The 16,319-nt window shown below is 45.7% G+C and overlaps 1 protein-coding gene across 1 annotated transcript; it reads right to left on the bottom strand.

The window, feature by feature from the left end:
- Nucleotides 1–629: 629 nt before the first annotated feature.
- LOC4338880 (protein NRT1/ PTR FAMILY 5.10) lies at nt 630–4,665 on the bottom strand. The gene is made up of 3 exons (XM_015782582.3): nt 4,521–4,665; nt 4,228–4,445; nt 630–2,087 (listed from the first exon to the last, which is right to left on the bottom strand). The coding sequence occupies exons 1-3, from the start codon at nt 4,615–4,617 to the stop codon at nt 810–812; spliced, it is 1,593 nt and encodes a 530-aa protein (XP_015638068.1). The 5' UTR covers nt 4,618–4,665; the 3' UTR covers nt 630–809.
- Nucleotides 4,666–16,319: the final 11,654 nt, after the last annotated feature.

Genomic DNA, 16,319 nt, shown 5'->3' on the forward strand with positions numbered 1-16,319 from the left:
AGAGCAATTCATCGTATCATCGAACTGGGAATAAGATAGTTTCAAGATAAAAATGTTAGGACATATTTGATGCCAGTAACAAGTAAATTGGTGCCACGAATGTTTCAGAGGCTTTTCCGATGGTCCATGACTCCCAGGAGGCGCCACGCTAGTGTTCGTTCTAACTTTAAAAAAGCACACTTGAGGGAAGACATTGACGAACTCGAGGGATTCTGCTGCACCACTTCGCAGATAGTAGAAAAGAAAATGCCATCAAATCCAAGAATCAAGATTCATGTTGTGTGCCCGTGTTTTTTAGTTTGTAGCCATTGGACTTGCTTGTCCATATGTACTTCTTTTTTCCCCTAAGACGGGCTATATCACGTTCCTCGGTATTTGCTTGAACGTGGCGACACCATGCTCTGCCCATGGCCATGCTTTACGAGAATCATCACCTAGTTTGGTGGTTCGCTGCAGTTTTAACTTTTCACCACTAAAACTGTCACATGGCGAGGGCACAAATGCATTGGTCAAATTAGGCCGATTAGTTGTTCAACATAATTATCTGAATGGTTTTTTTTTATCTCCGGACCAATCCAAGGGATAGAAGATGTGCTTGTACTACGGTTTAAAGGGCGGACCACCAAGAGTGCAGGCAATGAATTTCGATTCTCACTTCTTTATTTGTAACTAGAAGGAAAATAAAGGTAAAGAGGGAATTTTACACCAATATTTTACCCCTGGCATTGCCATTATACTGTTATAACCATGCTGAATTCAGCAGGTTAATATACATCTATACAAGCGCATTGCGTGCATCGATCCATGGATCATTGAACATCGACAACCTTTCTCCTGTAAATATAAGACATCGAAAAATATACGTAAGCAAGAAGATCCAGCACGGTGAGCGCGGCAAGAAGCAGGTAGAAGTAGTCGAGATGTCCCCGGTTGAGGTCGTCGTCGAACCAGCTGGTGCCGCCGTCCCTCCTCGTGACGACGTCGATGGCCGAGATGAGGAAGCTGCTGATGAAGCTGCCGACGCCGAGGACGCTCAGGTAGAGCGCGAGGCCGAGGCTCTTGAGCGCGCCGGGCACCTGGTCGTAGAAGAACTCCTGCATCCCGACCATGGCGAACACGTCCGCCGCGCCGAACAGCACGTACTGCGGCACCATCCACCACAGGCTCATCGGCACCGCCGCGCCGGGGTCGGCGTCCCTCGCCGCGCTCAGCCGCCTCATCTCGACGAGCGCGGCGACCAGCAGCGTCACCGCGCACATCGCGATGCCCGCGCCGATCCGCTGCAGCATGGTGATCCCGGTGGCGACGCCGGTGGCCCTGCGCGCCGCGGGCACCAGGACGTGCTCGTAGAGCAGCACGCAGGGGATGATGCTGACGCCAAGGAAGCTCTGCAGCGCCGCGGGTGGCACCTGGAACGACGACGACGGCCCGATCCTCCGGTCCAGCGTCGCCGCCTGCTTCGTGAACAGCGTCGGCGGCTGCGCGAACAGCACGCCGTAGAGCAGGCACGTCGCCCATATCGGGAACAGCCTCGCCATCCCCCTCACCTCCTCCGCGAGCTCGCCGTGCTCCGCCTCAACCGTGGCGCCGCCGCCGCCGCCGCCTTCTCCTCGCCGCCGGCTCTTCCTCCACGCCCTGACGGCCTCGCCGACGCCGGAGAACGCGCCGGAGCCGCCGCCGTCGTAGAACCGGTACGTCCTCGTCCCGAGCAGGAACACCAGGAGCCCGAGCAGCATCACCATGCCCGGCACGCCGAAGCCGAGGCCCCAGCCGACGTTGTCCTGCACGTAGCTCATCACCGCCGCCGTGACGGTCGCGCTGGCGCAGAGCCCGAGGTACCACCAGTTGAAGAAGGTGCTCCGCGACGACGACTCGCCGGGGTCCGTCGCGTCGAACTGGTCGGCGCCGAACGCCTGGACGCACGGCTTGTGGCCGCTCTGGGCGATGGCCACCAAATAGAGAGAGACGTAGAAGAAGGCCCTCTGCACGGAGGAAGACCGGCAAACTTGCCGGCCATCGCCGGAGGAGCTGCATTGTTGGCTCTGAGGCGACGAGAACGTGGACGACAACGCTAGCAAGCCCAGTCCCTGCCGTTGTTTGGCCATGGTGAATAGGTGAGCGCAGTTTGCGAGATCAAATATATTTAGGTCCTGTTCCGAGGAATTTTCTCATGCAAAACCGTAATTGTAACGTCGGTATTTTACCGGATTCAAACAAGAATTGAACTGGGATGCAAAGTTTTAGTGTATCACATCAGGTATTATATAGGGTGTCACATAGGGTGTTTGGGCACTAATAAAAAAAACTAATTATAGTATGTCGGTTATAGATGGCCATATGGCCCGAGGCCCACGGCCTGGCACGAAGCCCGCAATTTTGGCCCGGCCCAAGCACGGCCCGGCCCGACTAGGGTCGTGCCCGTGCCGGCCCGGCCCGATAGCTGGGCCGTGCCTGGGCTGCACCCTCGGCACGGTGGGCCGGCCCGGCACGGCCCGATCAAATAAAAAAAATATAGGGACAAAAAATAGACTTATATAACCGTATAAGGCATGGCCCAAGAAAATAGGTATACAAAATAGACTTATTTTCCAGCCATTTAAACACAACCCACAGAGTTGAGGGATCAAAAATAGACTTATTTCCAGCCATTTAAACACAGCCCACAGAGTTGAGGGACCAAATATAAACTCTTTCTGTGAGGCAGCACAATAGCCCATCGTGCCTTCGGGCCGGCCCGGCACGGCCCGACTAGTATTGGGCCGTGCCTGGGCCGTTTATGCCGCCCGTGGGCTGGCACGGCACGGCCCGGTGCATCGGTCGGGCCGTGCCGGCCCGACAAGCCTCGGCCCAGGCACGGCCGGGCTTGGGCCGTGCCGTGCCGGGCGGCCCAGATGGCCATCTATAATGTCGGTAAACTGCGAGACGAAATTATTAAGCCTAATTAATTCATCATTAGCACATGTTTACTGTAAAAGTACATTGTCAAATCATGTAGCAATTAGGCTAAAAAGATTTGTCTTGCAAATTAGTCGCAATTTGTGCAATTAGTTATTTTTTATCCTATATTTAATACTTTATACATGTGTTCAAACGTTCGATGTGACAGGGTGTAAAATTTTAGGGTGGGATCTAAACAGACACTGATCCATGTGAAATTAATGTGTTCCAAACAGACACTGAGCTGAAGAACTTCAATTGCAATGGGCAGGTACATAAATATTTTCTGCAAGACGCGGTGTGATCCTATCACTAAACAGTAAACACAATGGCATGAAAGATTATTGATGTGGCTGGCTCTACTACCCTGTTCCTTCGAAAATAGACTACTAGCTAAATTGAAAGCAACAACCCTATTATTGGTAGAAAACAATATTTGGAGACTAGTATGCAAATAAACACATGCCTGATACGTCCTCTCACTCCACTGAACGTGTTGAGCATGATCACTACCGGCCACTGGAAACTACACGACCCAGGCTATAAATTAAGGGACAATTAAATTAACCAATTGAAACTGAAACTTCTCCCGGGACGTCAGGAAATGCTGTTTACGTGCAACAATATCAACTGAAAAACCATGCCCATTTGACTTGGGCGTAATAAGATAGCAGCTGCACGCAAAGTCTTGTTAAATTCAGTAAATCACAATTCAGAACGGGTTCGCTTGGACTTGCGTGTAAAGTCACTTTCCATCCGCAGCGCAGCGTAAACGGAAAATGCTTCCAACTAACCGCGTGCGGATAATGCCATTGCGTGGGAGATCTCTCAAATCCTTTTTTTTTTAAGAGAAGGGTATTTTTTAACTGGCATCTACGTCCAACCAGATATATACGACCATTGAAATAAAAAACTTAGCCCCACAAATAACCCAATTTAAAATTAGCTGCATAGAAGATTTGAACTTAGGATCTTTGGAATACTACTCAGGTCACTAGGCGTAACCCTTGATACTATATCGAACTCTGCGCAAGATGGCTAATAAATATTTTTTTAGAATAAACTGATAAATTATGGCAAGGATCACTGTAGAAGTAGGAAATGTACGGAGGAATTGAGCAGGTTGAACAAATAAAACAATAGGTTAAAATGTAGAAGTAGCAAATGTACGGAGGGAATTGAGCAGGTTGAACAAAATCCCCAAAGAAAACGCATCGATGAGATCGAGAACGGAATGGATAAGGCTGGAGGGTACGGTGCTGTTCGGTTAGCATCTGAAACTCAACTGACCGTGATGTAGAGCACGGAGGAGGCGACGATGGTGCGGTACCGGCCGAGCCACGAGTCGGCGACGGCGGCGCCGAGCAGCGGCAGCATCGACGCGGCGCCGGACCACGCGTTCACGGCCGCCGCCGCCGCCGCGGTGGTCTCCCCGAAAGGGCCGGTCAGGTAGCTGATCAGGTTGGACGAGACGCCGTAGTAGGCGAACCGCTCCGCCACCTCCACCCCTAAAAACCAGCGGAGACGATTCAAGCAAAGCTTTCGATCGAGGAGACGCGATCTGGGGTGGCAGCTGTGCTTACAGATTATGAACAGCGCGGACCTCCAGCCGCCGGTGGCGGGGCGGCGGCGTGCGGCGCCGGCGCGGGGGAGGAGGGGATCGGTGGAGCCCGACGCCATGGTTGGCCGATCGAGCACGAGCAGTAGTAGTGGAAGGGGTACTGATTCGGAGGCGTTTGGCGCTTTCTACTGCTTTATTTGGGACTGTCTAGACATATGTCGTGTGATTTTCGAGAAAAAATATTTTTTCTCTCCTTATATTTACATCTAACCATTAAAAAAATATAGAGAAACCGTCCAGGTATAGCTTGTGATTGTATTGGTTAATAGAGTAGTATTTAGTAGAGATTAACACAAATGTTGTATTTATAACTAAAATTACAGTGCTTTATAACTAACATTACATTTGTAAAAACAGTAGATATGGCATGTAAGTGCACTGTAATTTTAATACAAATGCACTGTAAATTTTGGTAACTAGAATATTTGTCGTTTTAGTACAAATGCACTGTTTGAGAAACCGTCCAGGTATCTGAAGTGTTAAATGTTACATTTGTAACAAAAAATTACATTGCTTTATAACTAAAATTACATTTGTAAAAACAATAAATATGGCATGTAAGTGCACCGTAATTTTAAGTACAAATGCACTGTAAATTTTGGTAACTAGAATATTTGTCGTTTTAGTACAAATGCACTGCTTGAGAAACCGTCCAGGTATCTGAAGTGTTAAATGTTGCATTTATAACTAAAATTACAGTGCTTTATAACTAAAATTACATTTGTAAAAATAGTAGATATAGCATGTAGATGCACTGTAATTTTAATAAAAATACACTGTAAATTAAACCATGGTGTTCATATTTTTGCCCGTACTCATCAGTTTATTTGTATTGTTCATTGTGTGCCCGGTAAAGATACTGCTAGGTGGTGCCGCGGTGGTAGGGGGATAAATCATGACCGTCAAATTAAACCATGCCCAAGAGATCCGACGGAAGCAAATTCGGGTGATTTGAGGCAAAAAATCTGTCGTGAGACGTATACCAAAATCGGCTTTATTTTGCAGTGGTTTTGATTGGTTCTTGTCTGGTTGTTGGGCCGACGGGTTTACGTCCAACAGTATCAACTGAAACACGTGCCTCGTGGGCGCGCGAAACGTTTTCTGGCCACAACTGTAGGTGCGCGGTTGTACGCGATTAGCTCCCTGGCGTAATCTCTGTATTTATTACGAGTATTGATTTATAAGTCTTTGGAAAAATTTGCGAAGACACTTAAAGTCCGTGATATTTACTGCAAGATATAAAAACACCTACTCCTTTCGTCCCAAAATATAAACAATATTTAACTTCTACATAGTTTTAAAGATACTATTTTAATTAATAATATCTATAAAAGTAAGATGTTTTAAATAAAAAGAGTTGCATATTATGATATATTTTTAATGATAAATCTAATAACATCATTTTTACATTATTGATTTTATTTATTTTTTCTATTAATAATCAAAGTTAAAAATGTTTGACTTGTCACTATTCTAAAAATGCTTATATTTTGGGATAGAGGGAATATGTGTTACGTGATACCATGAAAATATGGTAATTAGCTGCTGAACATCAAACACATTATTTTATATCCGATATAAATGAAGAAAGAAATAGCGTGGAAAGTACCAATTTGCTCATGCGTCCATCGGTTTGTAAGGTGATTGGGTCTTGTTCGAACCAGATCTAGATGATTCTTACTCCCATGATCGATCTAAGTGGCGGAGCCAACAATTGATCACGTCTAGGGCCGAGCAGAGCTGAGTTGATGTGTTCTTAGCAAAACTCTTTATATCTTCAGCTTTTTACAGTATTTTGCATAAGATTTTAATGGGAATTTGGTCATCAGCCTAGAGCGCAAGCCTTAATTGCCCTACCCTTATCTCCCCCCTGATCGATCCAGTCCATTCTCACTCCTTTGGACAAACTTGTCTTTTCAAAAAGTAGATAATAAAAATAACACGTTCACGGCGTCGAGGGGGGGGGGTGGTACCCACTGACCGTATTCTGAGGGTATTGGGGTACGTTGATATGGGGATCCACATGATACGACATCAAGCACACAGGGAACAAAGAATATACGGGTTCAGACCCCTTGTGAGATAATAGCCCTATTCCAGTTTATATGGGATTATGAAGAAAACCATAGAGTATAATAGAGAACAACATAATCCTGAGATCACCGACGAGATCCCTGTCGAGAACGGCTTGACGAGACCTATCGGCGAGTTGGCTTCAAGTCCTCTGGATTGCTTCTGCTATAGTGGGTGTCTTGCACTAAGATTCTATGCCTTACCCCTTCTGGGGATTCTCTATTTATACCGTATATTATCTTGTTCTTCAAGTATAGCTTGGAGATACATGTCCTCACACGATATCACAAAAATCCTTATATTCTCTGAATAGAACTCTAACACCTTCTATCCGGAGAGACGATTTCCTTATAGATCATCCGATTTCCTCAATTCAGAGGTACCTTCCCATATACTTGAGGGTATAACATATCCGTATATCTCACGACCCCAAGAATAGGAAGTATGCCTTATCCATAACCCTAACACACTTTCTTATAGCTATTCACTATGTTTTCGTGGTAATCCTATAGCAAATACACATTCTTTGAATGTCCTAAAGACCATAAACTTTGAGTGTCTATCTAGTTTTGTAATACTAAGATTTGTCTCATCCGGTTATAGGTTGTTATATTATGAGATGTAGGGTGCCGCTCCGATGCCGTCGTGCTCATTGCTTTCGCCTTCGCCAACTTCCTCAACCTCCTCACCATCTGGTGTGTCGTTCTCCTCGCTTGTCCAACTAGATCTAAGGCGCGCCGACGCGATTTGGGGTAGGGGTGACACTGCACGTCGAGGAGGACAGTGGAGAGTGAAGGGGGTGGCAGGGTGAGACCAAGAGCAAGGGGGTGCGGGCGAGAAAAAACGAGAGAAGGGGTGAGAGCGAAGGGGAAAATGGGCGAAATGATAAGAACGATTGTTGACTTGGGCTAAAAAAAAACCTCTGCCCTATGGATGGCTCGGCTCGGTTATATTAGTGCCTATTTTTTTTATAAAACCGAGACATAATATATTTTTGGTGCCAGTTTTTTAACTGAATGGCACCTATAGTATATTATAGGTGTCTGTTTTTTTTTAAAAAATTGGTATAAATAATATTGGTACTTTTTTTCTTAGAACCAGCATCTACCCATTCTATATTTTTTCACTACGCGAAGGTGAAAAAATGTCAATACGTGTAAATGAAGCAATATCTATAAGCCACTACCTATGAGGGGTTTGTAGTAGTGTAGGCACAAGTTGATATCTATGAAGTACCATATATAATATGTGATTCTGTGATTGGTATCATCCCATCATATAGCAACCCCTAAAATTAATCTTAGTTTCGCATTGGTATTAGACTAGCTCACATCGTGTTTAGATTTATCATAAGTTGTTTTCTGCTACCGTGATAGACTGATAGTCCATATGGTCTTTCCTGAATATTATCGTTGATGTTTATGGTATTACGCAACCCTCCTGCTACACGAAGTAGTCCAAGATGGTCCCGTAATTCTACAAAAAGGAGACACAAAATGTAGGGGCGAGACTCTCTTTTCATTCATTCCTCTATTCACCTCAAGCACAAGTGTGTACAAATGAGCACCCCTCTCCTCCTTATATAGCCTTCCTCCATATATGGAAGGTTTCGGTGTGGGCCCAATTAGTGTATATGGGCTGGGCCTTCATGGGCCCAAGCCCATAGGTTTCCTAACACTCCCCCTTGGGCACTCACCGCGTGATGTCTATGCCTCATTAAAACTCCACAAAAACCCAGTGGGAAAAATTTGGAAAAAGAGTACATAGCATATGCTTGCAATGTTGCACAAATTGCCTCATTAAAAACCTTGATAAGAAACTGCTGGGAAAACTTATCCAAGGGAAAAAGAGTACAATTCACCCAATTCTTCATTCAATCTTTCTAGATTGATTTTGGGTACTTGATTTTCTATATCAAGATTCTGAAATGAGTTAGCGAAATTCTCCCCCTGAATTTTGCATTTCTCTAAGTTTCATTATTCCGATTTCTCAGGCACACCTATTCAAGGGAAGATGTAAATAATGAGTTAGTGGATGAATCTGCAAGACTTCCACATGACTTAGTTCGTTGCTTCTATGCAATTCATGTACATAGAAGAGTTTGGGGGCTCATATGCTTAGTGAGTTTGCTTCTCACATAACTCATATGTGCAACATATGCTACTTTAATTTCATAAATGGTGGGGGTTAAGATAGTTTTCAAATCGCGATTGCTGTCGCGGGTAACCATCTCTCAAAGCCATGCTAAGGCTCTGAGTAGTTCAATGATGCTTAGTTCGGTTTAGTTCAATTAGCCAAGTATTCATGTGCTGCTATGACACTCATGTTTAGGAATTCCGTCCCATTTTGGCGATAATTGACTATTCCAAAGCCATGCACCATGAACATTTCTAAGTGCAGTTGGACTGATGTACTAGACTTCCATCTATCGCATGCCTTTAGCTGCAAGCGTCAGCATGATTTGGATTCAAATATTTCAAATCAAATTCAAATTCAAAACGAACGAGTTTGTTTTCTTCAATTCTTTTCTGGTTTATTCTATTCTTTTATGTTGGTTCGGGACCTAATACTTCTTCATGTACTATTATGCAAGTGTCCAATCCAAACTCCTGAAATGCATTCATTGATTCTATCTTCAACATCTTCAATGCTTGTTAATATTCAGGTTGAGTTCTTCTTTTCAACTTCTAGTTCATTTATTCAACTCCTGGTTGACTACCATTGAGTTTTGTTGTCTAAAGGAGACATTGCCCATAATCAATCTCATTACCAACTTCTATTGGTTTCATGAGACTCTATGCAAGTATCCATGGATATACGAGGAGATGCATTTTTCATATGCTTCTTCTTCTTCTTGCTTAATACTTCTTGATGTGGGCATGTACCAGCGTTAGTGTGCACTCCAACAGCTAGTTTTCTTCCTTGATGGGAAGGTGCGGTACGCCTATTCGGAGGTTCCGTACCGTTTGCCAGATCTCAACTGGCTCCCCTTCTATTTGGTAGGGTACCTTTTGTGACTTTGAGTATGATAGTCCCTTTTGCCCTGTTTTCACCAGACGTCTCCGGTTACTTTAGGGGTGTGAGGATCCGAAGTTTCTTGTCCAATTCTTTGTTCGAGGCTTCTAGACAAGATGAGGGGTACCTTTACTTTCTTTGGTATCACCCTCCTCCGGTGCATTTCATTCATGCAACTTAGTCAAACTCTTCGAAATCACAAAAGTATTTACAAAGTGATTTGGCAGTTTTAATTCTTTATGCAAACTGCATTCACTAGTGCGGTGTAACATGCATTAGTCCCTTTCTACTATCATATTTCCTGACATTTCCTATCTAGGGGTTCATTCTCTCCCCCTAAATGACTGGAAATAATACTTATTTGTCAAGGAATTTAGGCTTCATAACTATCTCCGTAAAAGGTTTCCGACTTTCGGAGAGAGCCTTTTGCAACGTATTATGATAGTGGGATATGCACATAAACCAAACAGATGCGATAGCACTAGTTGCAGGATGGATGTTCATGCCGATGGTCTGAATACGTGTCCGCTGCTTTCAGGACTACATGTCCTTTTCTACTGCAGGTATTACAACAATGATATAGGAAATATTGTGATTCATAGCTTATACTTAGTCCGCTTATGCGAATATTTGGTACTTCGTGCTGCCAATTCATCAATCATCAAATGCAATGCTAGCATTGTCCTCGTGGACTTCTGAAGATGATTTAGTGAGTTCTATTGGAGTTCACGTGATCTTGCCGGATCAGTTTTGGCAAAGACACGGTGTCTAAGAGACACTGGATGTTTGCTGCTTCGGAAGCGCATTTATCCATATAGTACCAAATGGGAGCCACATATATTCTTCGCAATCCGGTTCAAGGATGTTAGAACTATATGCAGTTTATGCATTGATCTCCTGTCGGTGCATTCTTGCACACAAATCTTCATGATTTAGAAAAATTATGCATATATGTGCTATGACCATACGAGTTGTAATATTTATTCTTATAATTCTAAGACCGAAAATAGCTGAAAATCCATTGCTAAAAGGGTGTAGCCCAAATCATCACACTTTTTAGAGAGTTCAAAGGGGTTGACGGACAATATATGCTTCTATAAAGTGCATGATTGTTCCATAGGTAATATGACTGTGGCGCATTCTAGGCCGACAAATTCAGTTCTTGCTGCTAGCAACAGTCATAATATTTCCAGTTCTATGGGTCTGGAAATAACTCTTTCTCTTAAAGTGTTATTTGTGGTTATGCGGACCACAATTCATTTTTCTTTTATGTTTGGACACTACACAAAATTCAAAGCATTATAACTATGTGCTAGAAAGGAGCAACAAAATAGTAAATGCCTTAAATATGCTATTTTATACTGGAAATAATTCTCTATTGCAGGGAAAATGTGTGCTCTGCTTGGGCAAGAACCATTTATTCGATGCAATGCTCTATTCAAAAATTGCAACAATTGATGACGAAGTGTATTGATTCAACAAAGTATTCTGGTACATCGGATTCAATTAACTTCATAGCGAGCTTCTTGCTCAACAGCTATGGCACTCTGACATAAATTTCAGGGCTTATCCTATCTAGCATAGGAGATTCTATGCCCATAGTCATGAAAATAGGCTAGGAGCTCTCCCCCTCAATTCATGATGAGTGTGCTATTAGGATTGTCCTTTTCTTTTTCATGTTCATAGATTATTCACCTTGACATGTGTTTTACTCCCCCCTTGTCCTCTTTTCTCATTGAGGTAAGTGCACCGGGCTAGCTGCTCGTGTTGAATTCATTATCAACTGTGCTAGTTGGTTTTGGAAGATAATGCTCTTGTAGTGAACATTATCCTAAACGTTACGCAATTCTATTATCGACTAGTTAGGCATACTTCTTTGTATGTACACTAGTGATGTTTGCGTGCGACTTTTGTTGCGTTCGGGCAGAACATTAAGAGTTTCTACAGTATTCAGTGCAAATTCGGTGCACCGTATTACCGTACTCTCTGGGTCATTTACTCAGTGAACTATAGTCGAAAAATACCCACTCTTGCTCATAGTACTTGCTCTACGAGAGATAGGGTCCATAATCTTCTAACGCGCTCATTCGTACTCATTCATGAGAGTAGCTTGGAGGCACTGACGAGAGATTTGAAATGCTAGATCAAACTCATCGAGTCAATGCACATGTCGCGATTAGATTAATGGTACCATAGAGTTTCTCGCTCTATCGTAATTTCGACATTAAATAAATATGTCAGAGATATTCTAGTTTTTGCAAATTTTCTAATTCGTGATGCCTGTCATCTTTCGTTATTAAAAAATATGCGCAAATTAAATGCCGGTAAAATGCACATGTGTTGCAATATAATGGTACACAAAATTCAACTTCAACGATATTAACTAAAAGTAATAAAAGCATCACAAATAATCAATAATCGTAAATGCGATAAATAAATTTCATAATCATAAACATCAGCAATAAAAGGCACATGCAAAGTCGAGGTCAAAGGTCAATGTCCGTGGTCTCTTTTTATGCGAGAATATGATTTCCGGTGATATTTGCAAATTCCGAATGCCATTCAAACAAATATCCCAAATACAGAGGGCTATTTGTGAGTTTCCTGAAAAGTTAAGGGTTTAAAAGGCAAGATTTCCTATGCAGAGGAGGATGCACCTAGTTTCCCAAAACTTCAGGGGCTTTCATGCAAAATCACGGGAATCTTTCCATTTTTCTTTTTTCTTTCCTTTTCTCCTCCTCTTTCCTTCTTCTCTTCCCGTTGACTCCGCAGTTGCCTTGTGCGGGAGGCGCGGCGGCCAAGCAGCGCCGGCGCACAGTGGTCAACGGTGCAACCGGCAGTGTGGCAGTGGCCGGTCTGGGCAGCTCCGCGGCCGGGCTGCGGTAGGGTGGCAGCGGCGCGGCGGCCGGGCTGCGGTGGCGGTGCGGCGAGGCCATGCGGGGCCGCGGCTGCGCTGCTTGGCGGGGGCGCGACGGGAACGACCGTGCGGGCGGCGCCGTGCAGGGCGTGTCCGGCAGCGGCGCGCGGCGGCGAGGGCGCGGTGGCAGCGGCCGTGCGGGCGGCGCAGGGCAGAGCGCGTCCGGCGGCGGCGCGCGGCGGCGAGGGCGCGGTGGCAGCGGCCGTGCGGGCGGCGTCGTGCAGAGCGCGTCCGGCGGCGGCGCGCGGCGGCGTGTAGGGGTACGGCGCGGACCTGTCGTGCGGCGACGGGTCGGGGCGCGGTGCAGTGAGGCCGACGGCCGGCGTGGCGGCGGCGATGCGGCGGCCAGCCTCGGCGGCGTCATGGTGGAGCGGCGGCTAGCCTCGGCGGCGCCACGGCCAGGTGGCGTCGGCGCACGGGCTGCGCGCGGGCTCGGCGTCGGCGGCCATGCGTCCATGCGAGGCGCGGCGAGCCGACGGCTCATGGCACGACGCCGTGCGGGGTGGCGCGGGGGCGGTGAGGTCAGGCGGCGACTGGGTGCGGCCGTGCGGCGGCGACGCGGGATGACCTGCGGTGGCCGACGAGGGGCGGACGATGGTGCCATCGACTCTCCCTCCCCCAATTTCTCATCGTTCTTCCTTGTATACTATTTCATATCGCAGCCGACGAGGCGCAGTGATCTGGCATGGAGTTGGTAAGGACGGCATCGCCGTCGCAGCCTCCATGGCGCGGCCGGCGATGCTCCTCTCCTTCCTTTGCTTCTTCTCCTTTTCTTCGATTCATGGGCTGGGACTTCATGGGCCCAAGCCCATAGGTTTCCTAACATATGGATGTCCGTAAGTGCGGTGGAGACTTTCAAGGAGTAGCACTCCGGGAATGTGGGTACTGGCGTGTTACACTGATCTTGTTAGATCTTCACAATTTGGGCAAAATGCCCCTATATCCAACAAGACCATGCATCACAATGTCGTTACAGCATGTCAGTATATATATGTCGATGCCATCAACACCAGCTACCGTGTCTGTCATCCTGGTCACAGAGTGCCACCAAACTAAATCTTTCTACCCACACACTAGCACGTCGTCATCGTCATCAAGGTGTTCGGTGGGTGCCTCCGTGTCTGATTAATTAGTTGCTTTCTTTTGGCGACAACGAGCTTGCCGTCGTTGTGCTCGGCGAGATCGACAGCAAAAGGGTTCTCATCCTCCATGAATATGGAAAGAGATGGATTTTTTGAAATCATCCCTCGAGCTGGTCTCTTATCTAGCTATACCTACTTAAAATATACGTAAGGTTGTCGGTGGGAATTTCGTCCATCCACTATCCGCGCGCAAGCGCATGCCATGCACGTCCTCTATCAAAAATTTTGGTATGTCAGCCATAATCATGTCAATCTCGTATATTCCACATGCCCGCTAGATCAGGCATGAGCATGTGTTGTGCGACAGTGCGAGGGAGCCTCGCCTCTACCGAATTTTTTTTCATTTTTAGATTTTTTTTAATTTTTACAGAAATAATCTATCGGCCAAAAAAAATTACAAAAATAGACCCTGCCGCCCCAGAGGTGGGCGGCAAGCTGATGTGGCAGACGGCGGGTCGACCGCGTCGTCTGCCGCCGTCGGCCAAAATTGCATTTAGCCCGGGCAGCAAGGGGCTAAATGCAATTTTGGCAGCCCATAAAGAGCTTGGGGCTCGTACTTTTTGCATTTGGGCCCCTAGAGGGCGGCAAGGGACCCAGATGCAAAAAGTACTGCCAAATAATTTTTCTATGTTATGTTAATAATAATTAAAGAAGTATTTATTGGTAAAACTTGTTAATATTGTTATAAAAATGTATTGAAGTTGGTTGTTTCGTAATTTCATATGTTAAGTAAGATATTATTTTGTAACTTATTTGACGTATTAGTACTCGGAGAATTGATATAGTCCTATCGCAGTCTCGGTCGTAGAAACATTATATGGATTTAAACAAGGAGAATTATGTAACATGAAGAAATAGTAGTACAATTTGAACATGATACAACTATTTCCATTGCGGTTACATAGATGATATTAGATTCGAACTAGGAGGGAGGTAGTGCAATAGTTGAACACAACGACGATGTAGTAATGGGACAAGGAAGCATGACAGTAGAAATTTCAGTATGCCAAGTTGTCCGATAATAGCTAACCCCTACGTGAGGATCCCTCTCCTCTCTCAAACCGCGCTTTAGTAACCCTGTATTGCTCTGGTAGTTCAAGCTGCACAACACGGCTAGGTGGAGTTAGAACCCTTCTGGTGTCTATCCATTCTCTATATTGACATCTCCTTGGTGGTTCCTGGGAGGAAAGAATAGATATGAAGCGAGCAAAGTTAGTAAATGTTGTGAGAAAATAAGGATTCATGTAATCAAAATATTCTTATCATGAAATCGTCGTCAAGAATATTTGGACAAACAAAGAACCTTCGACCCAATATTGTAGGCTTTATGGAACGAAGAACTTGACAACGATCACCACACCTGCATCCTGGACGGGCTTCCCATGGAGGGAGTGCCGTAGTTAGCACCCGCTAGTCGCACCGTTGTTCATGACATTGTCGTTCATAAGCCGCTTTTCTCTGCAAGTATTGCTCAGTACTTTCGGATGCGAAATACCAGCGACCTTCTTGTAAACAAGTGGTTAGGTCGAGAACGGGATTTTCTGTATCGACCCACTTGATATATGCGCAAGCCGTAGTGCGGGTCTGCCGAATAGAGTAGTGTTACGAAGAATAAAACGATTGCTCATACGGAATGAATAAGCATATGCAGATAATAAAATACCTCACGGTCATAGTTAGGGCACCTAAAAAAGCACCTTCCTCGAATATCAGGATTCCTCGAAGCCATTAGTTGGCATCGATCACTGCATAGGCAGAGAGGACGCTGGCACCAAGGTGGTAGTAGGTATACACAAGGATCGCTACGCCAGTTCGGATCCTCAACGCCCAGGCGTCTAGCCATTGACGAAAGCCGGTAGGATTTGTAATGAAGCAAGTGGGGAAGAAAGTACTGAATGTGACTGAGTTCTGAAAGATTGTGAGGCCTCGCTCGTTAAGGCGACTTATATAGGCACCAAAAATCGAGTGATATCCCTGACATGTGAATGTGGCGGGGCATGGTGGGTACGCCTGATTGGCGCCGAAAGTTACATTGGTCGTATGCGGCAAATGGCGGGCAAATACTCGTATCGCACTCGAATAAAGGAGGCTGCATCGGTGCGGCAGAAAGTAGTCGTGCATGCGCCGAAAGGTATCGTGCATGCGTCGAAAGGTATCGTGCACATATAACAACAACGTATTCATTATCCGTCTCATCATCTGACGAATCACCTTCCTCTACACGCTCGTTGTCAGAATCCTCCCTCTTCATTTCATCCACAATGGCACCGACAGTCTCCCCCTCGTCGACCACTCCACTTGGTTGAATGCCCACTGGAGGTACTACGCCCCCGTCCTCTCATGCGTTGACCTCTTCCACAAAAGTCTCATTTACTTCAGCACTTGGTCCCTCGCCATCATTCATGTTCATCTGCACACCTGGATCCTTCGGGTGAACAAACGGAACCATAGCTAGAGACCACCCACGTTGCAATGCATTTTCCACATACCATCTCCACACTCGAGAGTTTTGAACTGGCATTAGTTCCCAATAAAAACCCTCAGTTGCCCGACTTACTATAACATTGATTGTTATGTCACTTGTCTGTGGATCAACTCTCAAGCCCCTCATTAA

This window comes from Oryza sativa, chromosome 5 (genome assembly GCF_034140825.1).
Source record: "Oryza sativa Japonica Group chromosome 5, ASM3414082v1".
Classification (NCBI taxonomy): domain Eukaryota; kingdom Viridiplantae; phylum Streptophyta; class Magnoliopsida; order Poales; family Poaceae; genus Oryza; species Oryza sativa.

Excerpts from the sequence above, each read along its gene's own strand:
- LOC4338880 (XM_015782582.3), bottom strand. The coding sequence starts at position 4,617 with ATGGCGTCGGGCTCCACCGATCCCCTCCTCCCCCGCGCCGGCGCCGCA. Across the intron at positions 4,446-4,520 it reads GTCCGCGCTGTTCATAATCT|GGGTGGAGGTGGCGGAGCGG; the intron begins GTAAGCACAGCT and ends GCTGGTTTTTAG. Across the intron at positions 2,088-4,227 it reads CCTCCGTGCTCTACATCACG|GGACTGGGCTTGCTAGCGTT; the intron begins GTCAGTTGAGTT and ends AAACAACGGCAG.